Source organism: Fundulus heteroclitus, chromosome 19 (genome assembly GCF_011125445.2).
Source record: "Fundulus heteroclitus isolate FHET01 chromosome 19, MU-UCD_Fhet_4.1, whole genome shotgun sequence".
In the NCBI taxonomy this organism is placed as follows: Eukaryota; Metazoa; Chordata; class Actinopteri; order Cyprinodontiformes; family Fundulidae; genus Fundulus; species Fundulus heteroclitus.
Window position 1 is genome coordinate 32,389,017 of NC_046379.1, and position 16,281 is coordinate 32,405,297.

A 16,281-nucleotide genomic window follows, 5' to 3' on the forward strand; every position below is an offset into this window, starting at 1 on the left:
TTCTTCTTTTAGGTTCAAGAATTCATTCAAGATGAATATCCGGAGAGCATCACTGAAGGTGCTGTTTGGTTGATACTATTTTTAATTACGGATCCTCTCTGCAGTCGTGAGGCTAACTAAAGCTACTAAGCAATGAGATCATCAGTTAGCAGGATGCAGTGCAGAATCTGAATTAAATTATTAAATTCATCCAAACAACATGGAATAAGCTAAATAAGCTAATCAATTCATAACAGCATTTGGTATGTGTTTGCCATTCTACGCATTTATGAGCTAAGCAAACATTATCGATTATGTCTTAAGAAGTGTTACCCGTGTTTAATGGTCCTTAATTTTCTGGTTGTTTTCTTCTTATAGATATTCTTTTCACTATTCCCAATTGTTTTTCTCAAACCAAACCTGTCAGTCTGCAATTGAGTATTGATCTCAACCTAGTTCCATGATGGCTTTTTGCCTGCAGACAAGCTCTTGAATTCTCGAGATATCAGTTTCATTCTCATATCAGTTATTTCTGAGCGTCAGCTGTCTCCTCGCTCGGTCACCTCAATCTCGCAGGTGCATCATTTCAAGAGTCACATTTTTATTTCCAGGCAGCTTGAGCTCACTAATTCCATTCCCTTCCCTCCTTAAACAGGATACTCTGGTTAAGAGTTGCTGTTCTGAACTTTCCTTCTGGTCTGGCATGCTTCTCGTCCGGATTTGTAATATACTTTCTATAATGATGTCTTTTGTCTGTAGATACGTTTAATTTTAAGGATGTGCATCCGTAAGTTTTGGAGGATTCTAAAAACAGTTGGTTTGCAGATTTGTGAAATTGTCAAAGAAATCGTTAATCTCGTGGCCTTTCATCTAGAGTTATTTCAGCATTCAGGATGTGAGCTGCGCAACAGCAGACGCTCGTGGAGCCCAATCGCTGGGCGATGGCTATCATCAGCATGCCTCACATATCTGCTCTGACTTTTCATTCATCTTAGCCGCCTAATGCTCATCTTCAAGGTAATCTAACTGCGAATATTGGTGGTGGATTCAAATCTCATTCAAGTCTCATTAAGCCCGCGTCCTGTCTTGTTTATTCCTTCTTGGTCACTTATTCATTTATGTGCATCATCCCTAAGCATCCTCTGTCATTTATCCTGTCATCCAGGCGCCCCGCCATGCAGTTGTCCTATCATCCTGTTCATTCCTTTATGGTCATTCATTTATGCATCTCCTGTCATTTATTCTGTCATCCAGGCGTCCCGTAATGCAGGCGTCCTGTCATTCTGTTCATTCTTTCATGGTCATTCATTTATTCATTCATTCATGTGCATTACCTATAAGCAACTTCTGTCATTCATCCTGTCAATCGTCTTGTCATTGGTTCTGTTGACAAGGCATCCTGTCCATTGTCTTCTCCTTTGTCCTGTCATTTGTCATGTCATATTCCATGTTCGTTCCCTGCATACTCCTTGCCATGCTTCCTGCAATGTTCTCTTCTATGCTTCCTGCATGCTCCCTGTGTGTTCCCTGCCATATTTCCCACATGCGGCCTTCCATGCCATACTCCCTGCATACTCCCTGCCATGCCCTCTGCCATGTTTCCTTCTATGCTCCTTGCCATGTTTCCTTCTACGCTACTTACCATTTTCACTTCTATGCGGCTTGCAATGCCTCTGCCCTGCCATGCGGCATGCTATGCCATGCCCTTTGCCCTGCCATGCGGCCTGCCCTGCCATACTCTCTGCGTTCTCTGCCATACTCTCTGCGTTCTCTGCCATGCTCCCTGTGTGTTCCCTGCGTTCTCTGCCATGCTCCCTGCGTTCTCTGCCATGCTCCTTGTGTGTTCCCTGCATTCTCTGCCATACTCCCTGCGTTCTCGGCCATGCGCCCTGTGTGTTTCCTGCCTTCTCTGCCATACCCCATGCGTTCTCTGCCATGCTCCCTGCATATTCTATGACATGCTCCCTGTGTGTTCCCTGCTATGCTCCCTGTGGTTCCCTGCCATATTTCCGGCCATGCTCCCTGTGGTTCCCTGCCATATTTCCGGCCATGCTCCCTGTGTGTTCCCTCCCATGTCCCCTGCATGCTTCCCGCCTTGCTCCCTGCCATGATTATTCATTCATCACATGCAGCAGCCTGAAACTTACCATTCACCTCACCTTCCACCTCTCCATCAACCTCACCTCATCTTTCCATTCATCTTGTTTAAATTTTGGTAAGCCTTTGCGGCAATGGCCCTCTCTGCTAAGCTTTCACATCTTTTCTCCTTCATTACTCATCCTTCTCCTTCTCTCTGCCTTCTGAACTTGCTGATGCTCTGGCCTGGACCTCTGCATTTTTTGGGGGATAATTTCCCTATTCTCATACATCTGCTTATCTTCGTTAAACTATAAATCACTGTTTATGTTCCTGCCAAGGTCCAAGCGCCAAAGTTTAAACCATTGTATCAAAAAATTCTTCTAATCGCTTTTCTCTTTGTGAGTCTTTGAATGATGCTAAAGGCGGAAATACAACCGAAGAACTCTTGCTTACTTCCATTCAATCAGAGGCTTGTACGCCTCCAATGGAGCAATCGCTTCGAGCCACACCTCCTCGAAGCCCAATCATCATCCAGTGTTAACCTTAAACAGCAACTCCAAATCATCTCTCGGCGTGCTTTTTGGAAAGCGCGAGAACCATTGCACTAATGTCGTATTTCGATTCAGACATTCCCCTTTGCGAGCCTTTCACTTCCAAGTATCATCCTGAGACTGACCATCTCTATTCATGCACCTTACCATACACCTCACCTCATCTCCCCATTCATCTCACTCAACTTTGGTAGGCCTTTGCGGCAACCGGCCCTGTTTGGTAAGCCTTTGCAGCACTTTTCCTCTATAACTCATCCTACTTGTCTCTGTTTTTAGTTTTAATCCAAGTCTCATTGTCTTTCGAAAATACAGACACACCGGCCTCGGCAATTTTTTGGGGGAAATATCCCTATTCTCATACGCCTGCTTATGCATATTGAAGTATAATTCAGCGTGAATTTTTCCTGCCGAGGTCTGAGCGCCAAACTCTTAAAATATTGTATCAATAAAATTTTTCTAATTGCCTTTTCTTTCTGCATGAGTTTTTCAGAGTGAAATGGAGCTTAAGCAAAAATTCAGACTGAAGAAACTCTATTGCCTACCTCCATCAATCAGAGACTCATCCGCCTCCGACGCAAGCCAATCAGCTTTGAACTGCTCCTCCTCGAAGCCAATCAGCATCCTGGGTTCATCTTAAAAGAACTCCACATCCTTGTCTCGGCCTTCTCCTCAGCGAGCAAGCGGTGGCTGCGCGTGTCTGGTTTGGACTCTGATGACCGGATTCAACCCACCTCCATCCCCTTCTCCACCATCGTACCAAGCTCTGTCTGGCTTTCCTACGGTCCTCCTTCAACCTCGTCCCTATCACAGTATAATTCCTCCTGGACTCTTATGGAATTCCCAGTCACTCCTTAAAACGGTCCGGCAGAAGACCGCCATGTTGAGCCTGGTTCTGCCAGAGGTTTCTTCCCAAAGGGGAGTTTTTCCTCATGGACAGTTCATGCAAACCTGTGTTTATCCAAGTTGGACATCTAGCTCAAACAGATCATCATATGGACTGAACAAACTTTATTTATCTCCACTCCACCACCAGTTTCAGGCCCGGGGGGAAATATCCCTATTCTCATACGCCAGCTTATTGTTGTGCAATTATACACTGCTAAAAGTTATTTAATGTTTCATAAATAACTCTCTGTCTGTTAAGTATTGTCTGGTGATAATCTGCTCTTAAGCTGATATCAAGACAACGGTTGAAAGGGATGAATTCGAGCACTAGCGATCTTTTAACAGCAAAACTTGCACACACATAGAATAAAGCAGTGACAGCTTCTTTTCAAGTTCAAGAATTTAATAACAGAAATAAAATGAACATCCAGAGAACATCACTATGTAATGCTGTTTACCTGAATTAACACAATATTTCGATTAATAAATCCTCTCTACTAGGCTAGTGAAACTTAACTAAACTACTAAGCAAAATGAAGATAAAAAGAAGCTAAGCTAAGGAACTATTTACATGCAAAAACAAACAAAAGACAAACAAAAGTGGTTGGTCATAATCAGAATACTTCAGTGAATCCTGGTTCACTGCAGATCTGATTAACAAAAACGTGGAATGGAGTTAAAACATTTGCCATGTATTTCAATCCATTCACAATGCAAAGCCCAAGTTGAACAAAACATTATTTGTTAAAATAATATTCTGAGGACCGGTTTGTCCTGTAAAATCATTTAAACCCTTACGACCGAGTTTGTTAATGCGATTCTCCCTCCGGGCGCATGGGGTCGCTGTGGCAACTCATTGGCTAATAGGTTACAACATAATGTTGCCGAAATTGCCTTGAAAATCGGCATTAATATACCATATTGATGCAGGAATAAGGCTTATAACACCATCGGAGGATGGCAGAGCAGAACAGTTCCGCTTTACGCTTTAAAACAGACTCCTTTTTAGGGGTCCGAAACCGGATGTTAGCAAGGCTAATATCCTGTTAGCTAGCGCGACCTACCGATTACCCCTTTTGTTCAAAACACCACGGTTTACAAACATTTCCCAATAAACCTTTTTCTTCACCCTCAGACCGCTGCCCAAACCTGTCCTTTTCAGTTCTGTTCAGTTTGGCCATTCACGGAAGGGGCGTTGAAGGAGGAAGTTGTTGGTTTCTTCTTGGCAGGCTAGCGTTAGCCTTGCAGCAGCATGTGGCTAACAGCTTGGTCTGGATAGCTTGGAGGCTACGTTCTTTGACCGGGATGCAGTCCGATGAGCAGGGGTTTTCCTCAGCATACAGCCTTCGGCTCCATGGGTGTTCACTTCCCTGTACAGGCTGAGGAAAAATACACAGAGCTGTTTCGCATGCAGGGATCTTTGCTCCTGCATCTGATTGTGGGTTAAGACAGCAACTTAGCTCTGTATTTGTCCGGACATGTTCGTCCGGATTCAGTCAGGTCCTCTGCTGAAGCAGGCAGTCGGGTCTAGCAGACCCTGGATCAAGCGTGGCTGCTCCGGGAATCTCCCTCAGCTGCTGGCTGGTGTGTCGGTGAGGGCCGACCAGGCCCTCATGGTCTGGCCTCCTTTGTCTGCTCCCAGAGAGCTGTAGTGGAGCTGAACTGGTCTGCAGAAGAATGCTGAAGTGATCTGGGCTCTTTGTCTGTGCTGTGTCTTATCTGTTAGGAGGGCTCACAGCTGACCTCCTGCTGGGAGAAAGGGCCGTCCAAGCCTTGAGAGTCTCGTGTTACGGGCAGAGTGGAATTCCTTTGTGACCCTTCCACTGTTCAGAATTCAATCTAAGATCAATTCTTTTGATGATCCTGGCGGTACTATCACAACATTATGCATATTAAAGTATAATTCAGCGTGAATTTTTCCTGCCGAGGTCTGAGCGCCAAACTCTTAAAATATTGTATCAATAAAATTCTTCTAATTGCCTTTTCTTTCTGCGTGAGTTTTTCAGAGTGAATTATAAATGTCCACATACTTGATTAGCAATTACTTTCCCAAGAATTTTAGATCGGAAAAGAAGATTAGATATAGGTCTGTAATTTATTGAGTGATCTTGATCAAGAGAGGATTTCTTAAGTAAAGGTTTAATAACAGCTACTTTAAAAGCCTGTGGTACTTATCTATTTACTAAGGATAGATTAATCATGTATAAGATGGGGGCATTAATCAAAGGGTACACAGCCTTAAATAACTTGGTTGGGATTGGGTCTAACATACAACTTGAAGGTTTAGTTGAAGCTAAACTTTTAGATATGGTCTACTGTGTCTAAACAGTTCAAGCCGATCAGGTTTTAAATATTCTTCCAACGCTGCCTCACTTAGTGAGGACGAGATAATCATGTTTGGAGGGATGCAAATTATTTTATTTTCAATAAAAATGGATGGATGGATAAACAGAGCTATGACTCTGCGTAAGTTTGGCAACTGTACTAAAGAGAATCAGAGGATTTTTTTCTCCTCCAGTAATGATGAACAACATGTTGCTCTAACTCTGCGAAGGGTCTTTTTATACAACAGTAGACTGTTTTTCCAGATTAGGTAGGATTTCTCTAGATGTGTAGGGCACCATTTTCTCTCCAATTTCCTAACAATGTGCTTCAACGAATGGAGCTCTAAATCAATCCAGGGAGCCAGCTTCCTATGAATAATCACCTGCTTTTTCAAGGGGGCTACGTTGTCTAATGCAAAATGCAACCCGGAAGTGACTCAGACAACAAAAGCGTCAAATTGTGAATGGGAAGAAAACAACATTGCTGCCATCTGCTGGGTTTCTGTGATACTGAGGAAATTAAAAGGGGGGCAGACTCTTTAAATTTTGATACAGCAGTCTGATAAGGATCTATTATAATGAAACCTTGTTGTTGGGGTGGAGAACTCAGTTATGTTGAACTCAAAGGTTATTAAAAAATGGTCGGATAGGACAGGGTTATGAGGGAATATTGTTAATTCTTCGCAATCATTGCTGTATGTCAGTACAAGGTCCAAAGTATGAAAGTGTTTCTGTTTATGCACATTTTGAGCAAAACCAGTTGAATATCCACCTTATTTTTGAACAAAGAAGTAACTATTGGTCCAACTTCGTTTTATTTGTGCGGCACTTCCGTTTCAGCGCTTCCCTAGGCCAGATAACATTAGCTTCCAAAAATTGCGGAGCGAATGAAGTGGCAGGTCAGTGCCACAGCCTCAAACTATTTATGACTGAGAGGAAGAAATGAAGAAGTGGCCTCATATAACATACGAGGACATGTTTAACCATTTTGTGTCGTCACTTGGTGCGCACGGCTCTGCTATGCGACTTTACTAAGGCGAACCTCCACAGTGGAAAAGTTGCCTCGGTGCCTCCATGGATACCAGGTCATCGATGTTGATAAATATCAACATCGATGACCTGATATCCATGGAGGCTGAGGTCCGTTCAAGCCAAAGCAAGTATGACGTTCTCTCTGTATGGATCCTGACTACATCAACCGGCACTAGCAAGGTTTTTCCTAGACAGTTTGCCAGTTGTCATTGTAGCCCACACTGTTTTCAGGACATCACCTAGACAACCAGCAGTTGGATAATGACATGCGGCTGAACATGTCATATTACAATATTGTGTGACCAAATGCAGATCAACTTGGTGTATAGTTGAAATTAATACAAAACTATTGTCCTTCTTAATGTGTTGAGACATAGAGAATTTTTTTCTAATAACACTGGTCTTACTAACCACACATCACACCACAGAGCTATATATCTGTCTTAAAGAAGAACAGAGAAATGTGCAGTTTTATTTAAAACAGCAAGAAAAGGAAAAAAAAACATTTATAAAAACTCTCAAAGTGCTGCTGTCAATAAAACAATATATATAATGAAAACTACAATAATAAAAATGCAGATAGAAGTCTCAAGTCCACAGATATGATGCTGTCTCAGCCTCATTTGCTGACTCAAAGGGGTGAGAATAACATGCTGACTTCAGCTCCCATGGCCCCTCAGTCCCGATGAAAATGCCTTCTTACACTCAGTTTTCAGTGTTTTGTGAAAGCGACTGCTGACTTCAAAAATGCCACATTGAACACTGATGGACAAGCCCAGAGAAAAGCTTTCCACATAATCAAATCTACTGCTTGTTGTTTGAAAGCACAAAGTATTGCAACATGTGAAAATTCCACCCGTTTATCATTTAAGTGGCAAATGGGGATTTGATATCCTTGAATAAAGTGTTTATCAAATCACCCTGTCTCCTTTAGAGTTGTTAAAGATGGTTAAAGTTTTTTTTTCTCCATAATTCAAATACAATTTTTGTCTGCAAATTTTAAAGTTTGCTCAAAACCGGTACTTGTTTCTAATGCCTTGCATATTTACCTATGTCTCCATTTACCAAGCCAATGGTTTTGTATTTGGTTCAAATTCTACACTTTAAATGCCACATGACCTATTTATTTAGACATCCAAATTTGATTCTTACAAAATTGTAAATTATGGTTATTATTTTTTAAGGGCTGCACAGTGGCGCAGTGGGTAGCACTGTTGCCTTGCAGCAAGAAGGTCCTGGGTTCGAGTACACCCCTGGGTCTTTCTGCATGGAGTTTGCATGTTCTCCCTGTGCATGCGTGGGTTCTCTCCGGGTACTCCGGCTTCCTCCCACAGTCCAAAAACATGACTGTCAGGTTAATTGGCTTCCCTAAATTGTCCTTAGGTGTGAGTGTGTGTGAATGGTTGTTTGTCCTGTTTGTCTCTCTGTGTTGCCCTGCGACAGACTGGCGACCTGTCCAGGGTGTACCCCGCCTCTCGCCCAGTGAACGCTGGAGATAGGCACCAGCAACCCCGCGACCCCATGAGGGATAAGCGGTTTGGAAAATGGATGGATGGATGGATGGTTATTATTTTTTCCTTTATAAGTTAGTGATTTTATAATTTGCAGGTTTTCTTTTCAAATTGCTGTAATTACAGTTGGGTTTAATTATGTCTTCAAGTTCTATTTGGCTATTTTACTTTAATTGTTGCATTACAGAGCTTCTGAGCCCTGGAGCAGAGTCAGATGTTATGATGGGGGAAGGCTGTCTTGATGACCCCGGTGTTGACAGACGTGGTAGCCTCCTTGATGACATGGATGAAGCACTAACTTTAGAGGGAGGTTTGATGTTGGAGACTGGAGCCGGTGACCTTAGTGACTTGCGTGACCCTGACCTGGATGACTCTAACCGTGCCATCAGGTAAACACTTATACAATTAATCCACAAAAATGCTAACAGAACCAATATTTGAAGCTGTGCTTTGCCTGTGTTCTTGCAGCCCGTCCACCAGCAACAACATTCCGCTGATGCGAGTTGTTCAGTCTGTCAAACACACCAAGAGGAAGAACAGCAATGTGATGAAGGAAGGCTGGATGGTTCATTATACCAGCAAGGATACTCTCGTATATACTTTTTTAACACCTACACTTTTCTTTTATGGAGGACCAACTTTGACATATTATTTGCATAATAAAGCATACATATATGCAGAAATGTAAAAAGGACAGGCAGAAATAAATAGAGTAAAGAAAATACAAAGGAAGAATAAAACATAGAAAAAGATTAAAATATACACAGAAACGAATACATTTGAAAAAGTAATTAACGTTGAAAATTATAACAGATAATAAAGTAATTGTTATAAAGGTTTATCAATAATCTAATTAAAAGAGATATAAACATTTATTCAATCAATCAATCAATCAAATTTTATTGTCAATTACAATTTGCATTGCAATCGAAAAATCAGTTCCAGTACAACCGTCCATCACATACACTTAAACAAACAAACATTTGGGGGAACGATTGACTGAGGCCTTGCGTTGCCAAGGAACGCAACCAGTCGGCCGCTGCTATTTCAGCGCAGCCGTCAAGGCTGCATTCCTCCAAACAGCCCTGAACCCCGCCTACACGGAGTTCACGAGGCGCTGCCCTTGAATCTGTCGAAGGAAGAACAACAACGTGGGGGAAAGACGGGGGGGGGAGAAAAAAAGAGACAGATGTTTGCCAATTTATGCTCTCACCAAACAAGAGACAAACAACCGAGACAAAAAAACCCTCATAGCACGAAAAGCACAAATAACACAAGACAACATGTATGCAGAAGGTAAACATTTGAGACCTGTCGCGTGTGCGTAATTCATCAGTTTTATGAGTATCAGTTATGCGTGTGTGTTTGGGCGAAAGTGTTATATTTCCGTGAACACTCTCCAGAGGCCATTGTCCTTGATGTTATCAGCCGGCCAACAGTTCAGAAAAAGCATCCACAGGTGTCCGCAAGGGAGGGGGGGGGTAGCCGGGGGCTTTTCTGAGCACTCTCCACCATAACAATCCAGGAGTTGAGATAGGGAGGGAATCCAAATATGTTATTTGTTATGAGACAAGCTGCACTGCCTTTCCTGTCAGCTTTTAAGTCTTTTGCTTGCTCCAAATGGTAAATCCAATTTTCCAAATTATTGGGCTTTTTCGCGCTTCACTTCCAGATTTTATCCCATCTCCCCTTGAGTTCAACCACCAAAGCCAGTCTGCGTTCCAGCACAGCCAGCTTTTCGGCTCTGCTCCATTCACTTTCCAGGTTTGTCCGTTCACAGCCATAGTAAGCACGTCATTTGCAGCCGGCAGCCTGATCAAGGCCAAATGTCTACCGACATCTGCTGTATTTGCCGATAATTCAAAAATCCACAAAAACCAATAAGTAGAGATCCCAGTATCCTTAATACAAATGTGAAAGTTTCAAACGTCCAGGAATGACAAGGTCGAAAGACACACCGTTTTCCTCCAGGAATTTAGGGTGTATCTCACAAAATAAGTCAAATCAGGACCGGATGGGTCCCCCTTCCGCTGCCTACCCGTCCAAAAAAATGTATCAATAGTATTGAGAGAACAGCTTACCAGATCCATGTATAAATCTCACTGTATTTTAATTAATGCATACATTTATTTCATGTATTTCTGTGCATTTAATTGTGTACTTATTTGTTTATCGAGCATTTATTTATTTCTGTCTTTATTTTTTAAATATGTCAGAGTTAGTCCTCCATATGCTTTTGTTAGATTGTTGAATTTTTCATTCAGTTAATTACTGTTTAGTTTTTCTGCACCAAAAGGCAGGTTTTGCTTATAAGCGGAGTTTGAGTAGCAAGTGAACCTTTGCAAGTGTTTGCTACTTATTTGGATATACAAGGTTAGTAATCTTTCAAATCATGGCCACTGTGTGTACTGACAGCTTCCTGCTGGAACCCCAATCAGACTTTTATCATTCAGAGGTGCAATAGTTTTTTTTCTTTCACTTCACATGAAAAGATCTGGTAGGTTCTAAACACTCAAGACTAGAAACATCCCACAAGAGCTAGAGCTGTGGACAGTTAACGTCTTCAAGCTTAAACACTGTTATCACTTTAAATAACCCTCAAATATAGCAGAAATAGTGTTTATAGACTGCCTAATTAGGATTGGTTGATTATGAATCATAATTGTAATTAATTGTTGTATAAAAATGGACTTAAATCATCATAGATGAAACTGTATTATCAGACACGTAACCAACAAGGAATATGAGCACAGACCTTCAGTAAATAGCACAAAATAAGCACAAACAACTATATTTAATATATGTTTGAATTTATCAACTAAATAGTTCAACTTCACAGTCAACATGAATAAGTCAATAAATGATCCAACTACACACTATTCACTAAACTACCAAAGAATAAAATATCACAATAAGAGGCAAAGTTGAGAACTGAACAGAGTTTCCCCCAGAAAACATGCTGTGCTTAGCAGCAGTTTCATTTTAAAAGCATTTGCTTCCAATTAACCTAGTGTGCAAGCTGAATTCTCACGCTATTTGTGCGTTCACAAACACACGCAAATCCATCTTGTCCTGCCTCAACCTTTCCGGACCGAACCAAAAATGGTTCAGGCCAATCATGTTGCAGTATAATGGTTTTGGGTGGCACAAACAACTGTGACAAAAGCAAGAGCTACCGAGCCCACAGCTGAACCAAAATAAACATGGCAATGCAGAAGGACGCACACATAGCTGCTGCTATCACATTTGTTTTGTCAGAATCCAACATTTCTCTTTTGAAAGAAGAACAGCAATGCCTTGACTAATTTACCTTGTTGTAGTATTTCATGGCACCTGCTGCTTACAACATTTTCATTTGATACCATGGTTGGCTATAACCAACCTTTGGTAGGCAGGCACTAGGGATACATTCACACAGCTGGGAAATGCGACCTAAATCTGATCTTTCTGCCCCTGTGTGACCCATATCCGTCTTCTTCATAGTAGTGTACGCAGCCCAATTCTTTTCACCCCCCAAAAAAATCCCATCTGTGCCACTTCCATGTGTGATACTAATTCAGATATGTAGCAGATTTTTTTTAAAGCATCCGCTGTCTGATTGGTGTGTCGCATGTCGCATTTTATCCGTCTTTCGCGTTGTTCTCCTGTCTCTCATTACATATCCACACAGTTGTAGAAGTTAGTGCTACCATAAAAGACCATTGTTAATTGATGTGCTGCTTTCTTCTTACCTTACTTGGTCATGCTGTGATATAGTATTAATTTAGTACATATTTTAAACAGCTTTCTATCCATGTTTTTTTTAAAGTAAACTTTATTGAACACTTCTAGAAACAATTACATTCACCATTACTTCTACAAAAGGGGTGCTGCTGTGTGACGTGTCCTTCTGTTATCTGCGCATGTGGGTCGCTTTGCAGTCCTGAACCGTTCACACAGCAGTATGATGGCGTTCGCATTTGATAGTAATATGAGCGGCCACCTCAAACAATTCCAATTTCAGCAAAAAATTGGAATTGAGCATCAAGACCTGCAGTGTGAACGTAGCCTGAGTGTTACTTTGCCCAATCAGCTCAGAAAGTTCTGTTGAATGTCCCTCTTTCCCTGAACAATTTTGATGGTAGCAGATCCAGATTGATTGTGCAGAATGTAGAGTGCTACACATTATCAATCTAAGTTGCCAAGTTAGGTTCCAGAGCTTATAAAATGGGGTTAGTGGATATCCACAGTAAATTCTGGAGTAAATTCCTGCATACCCTGGATTTTCCATTTCAGAAAGCTCAGAAGGCAATACCCTGAATCAAATTATAACAACAAATTACTCCATGAAACAAACCTGCTCGGTAACAAGGTTGTTAGGGTTAACCCTGAGTTTTTCCTTCTTTTGTTCTGCACATGGAAGTGTTAGAAAAGGTGTGTCATTTTCTGGAGGAGCCTGTATGCTAGAGGGCAAATGTTTCACAGAAATCCTTGTCGAGAGAGGCTGATCAGACCATAATTAAATGTCTTATCATTTCTGGATTAATATATTTTCAAGCATTATCGTTTTTCGCCACTGTCAAATATTTATCTTAATATTATCAGCCCGCACATCGCTTTTCTAGTACAGTGAGTGGACGCTCTCAGTTATTTGTGCTGCATTTCATTTATATGGCAACGGCAACTGTATGTCGCGCTATCAGGAATGTTACTGTTGCACTCAGTTACTGTAGAGTTTAATGGTGTTCCATAGTCAGAGACCCAAAAGATTGTTAAAAGAACTACACAGAATGAAAGCAATAATTTATTCTGTATCAAACTTTGAGGCTTCTGGCTCTAATTTTCCATTGATGTATTTTAGGTTTAATTGGCTGTATGGCACTCACATTCTTTAATTTAATGTTTTTGAGGGGTTTCCCTCCCAAGACTGTTAGGACCTCAGCACCTTTACTTCAACTTAAAATATCAATATCATTAACTATATAGTTAATACCAAGTGAGGTTTGCACAAATTACACTTTGTGAACTAATTTTTTTGAAGGATGGATGAAGCCAAATGCTGGCAAAGAACTTAACATAGTTAGTTCAATAACTTACACCATCCTATAATTAATTGCATATGTTGAAATAGGCTAGTTTAGTCGGCTACAGTTACACATTAGAATAATTTACAACCTCATAACCTTACCTGATTAAACTGTATTTCATACTTCATCTTAATTTGTTGCCACATCGTTTTTGTGTCTGTCGGGCTGCACCTAGACACGTGACCAATGCCCCCCTCTTTTTTGGGGTGTTGAATGAGTGCAGTGTGAGAATACAGCTTTAATTATCTGTCAAATAACACTCAACAGCAATTCCTTGGGGAATCTATGCTCAGATTCAAAGACACTGGATGGCACAATAATATTCCACATTCTTCATCCAGGAATGAGTGAGTGCTGTCGAGTAATTATACAGCATATTCCGCTGTGCTCCTTCAAAGATAAAACGGAGCATATGCAGACAACAAGCCCTGAAAGTTTTGTGGTCCTCTCCAATGTGCCTGCCTTCACCCAAGTCACAGCTGGAGAGCTTCTCTGATGTCTTCTGGCTGGACCGGTAGCAGAGAGAGTGAATCTGTGGGGCTCAGCCCCTTATATAACTTTGGTGTGTGACATCAGAGCCGCAATGGACGCTGAAAAGCACAGCAAATCAGTCTTTTCCTGTGATGATGGCCCAACATCATTCATTCATTTTCACCCAACCTATCAGTGGATATATGGCTGTTGGCAAATGTACTGATTGAACTAAAATTGTAACAACTTCATCTTTTGCTCCAAGGCTTTTTGGACAGTACATGGTTACACAAGACTTTCTCTGCCTTTAGATATTTTTTTTATTTAAATTATTGAAACTAAAACAGCCTTCTCATGCAAATATTTTTCAGCTACTGGTGATTGTGTCTGCTCTTTTCCCTGTTAGGTTACTAACATCTCTTTTCTTTCTCCACTGTTGCTATGTTTCAGAGAAAAAGACATTACTGGCGTCTGGACAGTAAATGCATCACTTTGTTTCAAAATGATACAGGAAGTAAATACTACAGGGTAAGAGGAGCTACTTCTCCAGTGTTTTTTCCAAGCTATTAAAGGGAACGAAATAACTTCTTCATATTAATAACATGTTTAGTATGTACACTATATTGCCAAAAGATATGAATTCACTTTCCAACATGATTTGGTACCTTTCCACACAGCCACAAGTACTAATACCTGCTTTAATAACCATGGTGCGTGTGCTTGATTGCCTGTGCTTGGTTGGCCAGCAATTTGTACTGACAAACCCCTTTGCAATCTATGGGCTTTTGTCAAAGAGAAGATGAAAGACACCAGAGCCAAAAGGTATAGAGAAGCTGATTCTCAATATAAGCACAGCCTGATCACGTCAATCCAGTGCTTTGCTGATGCAATAATTTATGTAACAGGACCCTAGCCAGTTCTTGTGAGCATATACGGTACAGTACATGGAGATTATTTTATTGGCATCATGTAATATATAGGCTTGTAGGATGTAATCACTATAAAGAATACAAACCCTTGAAGCCTCCTAAAGCAGCAGGATAGAATAGCTTGATTTTCGCCCCAGTGTTTGCCATGGTGAATAAAGTGTCAAGGCTTCATTAACAATGGCTTTGTATAGCTCTCATTCTTACTCTCATTAGTCATAATACTCAGAATTAAATTAATTGAAATCAGACATTGTGCAACAAGATACTGCATTGTCTAATTTATGGTAAGTGATCTCAGATCATAGATAAACCCAAAAATTATAGAAGTTCCTTTTTGAATTAGCCCTTCAAAAGAGCAAAGTCAGGAAAGATCATACACCACCAACAACACTGGATCTTCCCAAGCTGTGCTCCATTTGCTTCCTACTCTTCATCTGTTTACAGGAGATTCCTCTGTCAGAGATCCTGTCTCTGGAGCCCGCTCAGACGTTCTCTCTGCTTCCTGAAGGAGCCAACCCTCACTGCTTTGAAATCACTACAGCATCGTTGGTTTACTATGTTGGAGAGAATCTGTTAAGAGGCGACTCATCTATGACTGGTAGTACCATTCTGGTGAGACAGATTTAATTTCATTTGATGTGAAATAATGTGAAATAGGCTGTCTATGCATGGATATATACTGTACTCACACCAGTGTATAGCTGACTGGTCACTCTATAACTTTGGGTGGATTTCACTAATGCTTTTTTTAAAAAAAATCATAGTAGTCACTGTATTGTTGCATTTCCGGCATGCTTGGGAGGGAGTATGGTATCCATTACAAGCTGCTTTATTTACTGTCAATGAATACCATATCATAAGTATAACTAAAACATGTTTTAAACATAAGGTCTAAAATTGAGTAAGGGAACAGGGGAGGGAAAAGGAAAAAACATAAGATTCAACCATCTGAGTAGTGCAAAAATATCCTTGCTATGAAAGATCTATAAGGGGCAACAGTGCAGCTTTGATTTCAGGATTCTTGTATTCCCTAACAATCATGCTCCAATGGTCTAGTTTGCACTTCATTGCCAGAAATTGTGAGGGTCCCCTAATGGCGTACCGCGAGCGAGCTATTTTTAGAAACGTAACGTCACGATGACGTCACATCACGTGGTACGCAGTAGGGCAAGCTTGCATAGTCCGCCGCTGTTTCGCTGTAAAAGAGACGTGCGTTACCCTTGGTTTTACTTGGTAAACGACTGCTTTTTCCAAATCTAAGACCATGGTTTTTAAACATTGTTGCTATGGAACGTGCAACAGCGACTCGAGGTACGCTGATCGGCTGCATATGAAGGATGTTTTCTTCAAGACTGCCAAGGAGAAATGTGTGCGCTGGGTACACCGGTGCGGTCAGCCTACACAACAGTTCAACCCGGAAAAAGTTACCAAATTCACCTATATATGTAGCAAGC

General features: G+C 41.2%; 1 protein-coding gene across 4 annotated transcripts in view; it reads left to right on the forward strand.

Annotated features, from left to right (window-relative positions):
* prkd1 (protein kinase D1) overlaps positions 1-16,281 on the forward strand; it is a 247,947-nt gene that overhangs the window by 90,966 nt on the left and 140,700 nt on the right. For all 4 annotated transcript variants that reach the window (XM_012851006.3, XM_036150357.1, XM_036150359.1 and 1 more), the window contains exons 8-11: positions 8,549-8,750; positions 8,830-8,953; positions 14,349-14,426; positions 15,272-15,439. In XM_012851006.3, the coding sequence (XP_012706460.1) occupies positions 8,549-8,750; positions 8,830-8,953; positions 14,349-14,426; positions 15,272-15,439 (572 nt within the window). The remainder of the gene's footprint in view (positions 1-8,548; positions 8,751-8,829; positions 8,954-14,348; positions 14,427-15,271; positions 15,440-16,281) is intronic.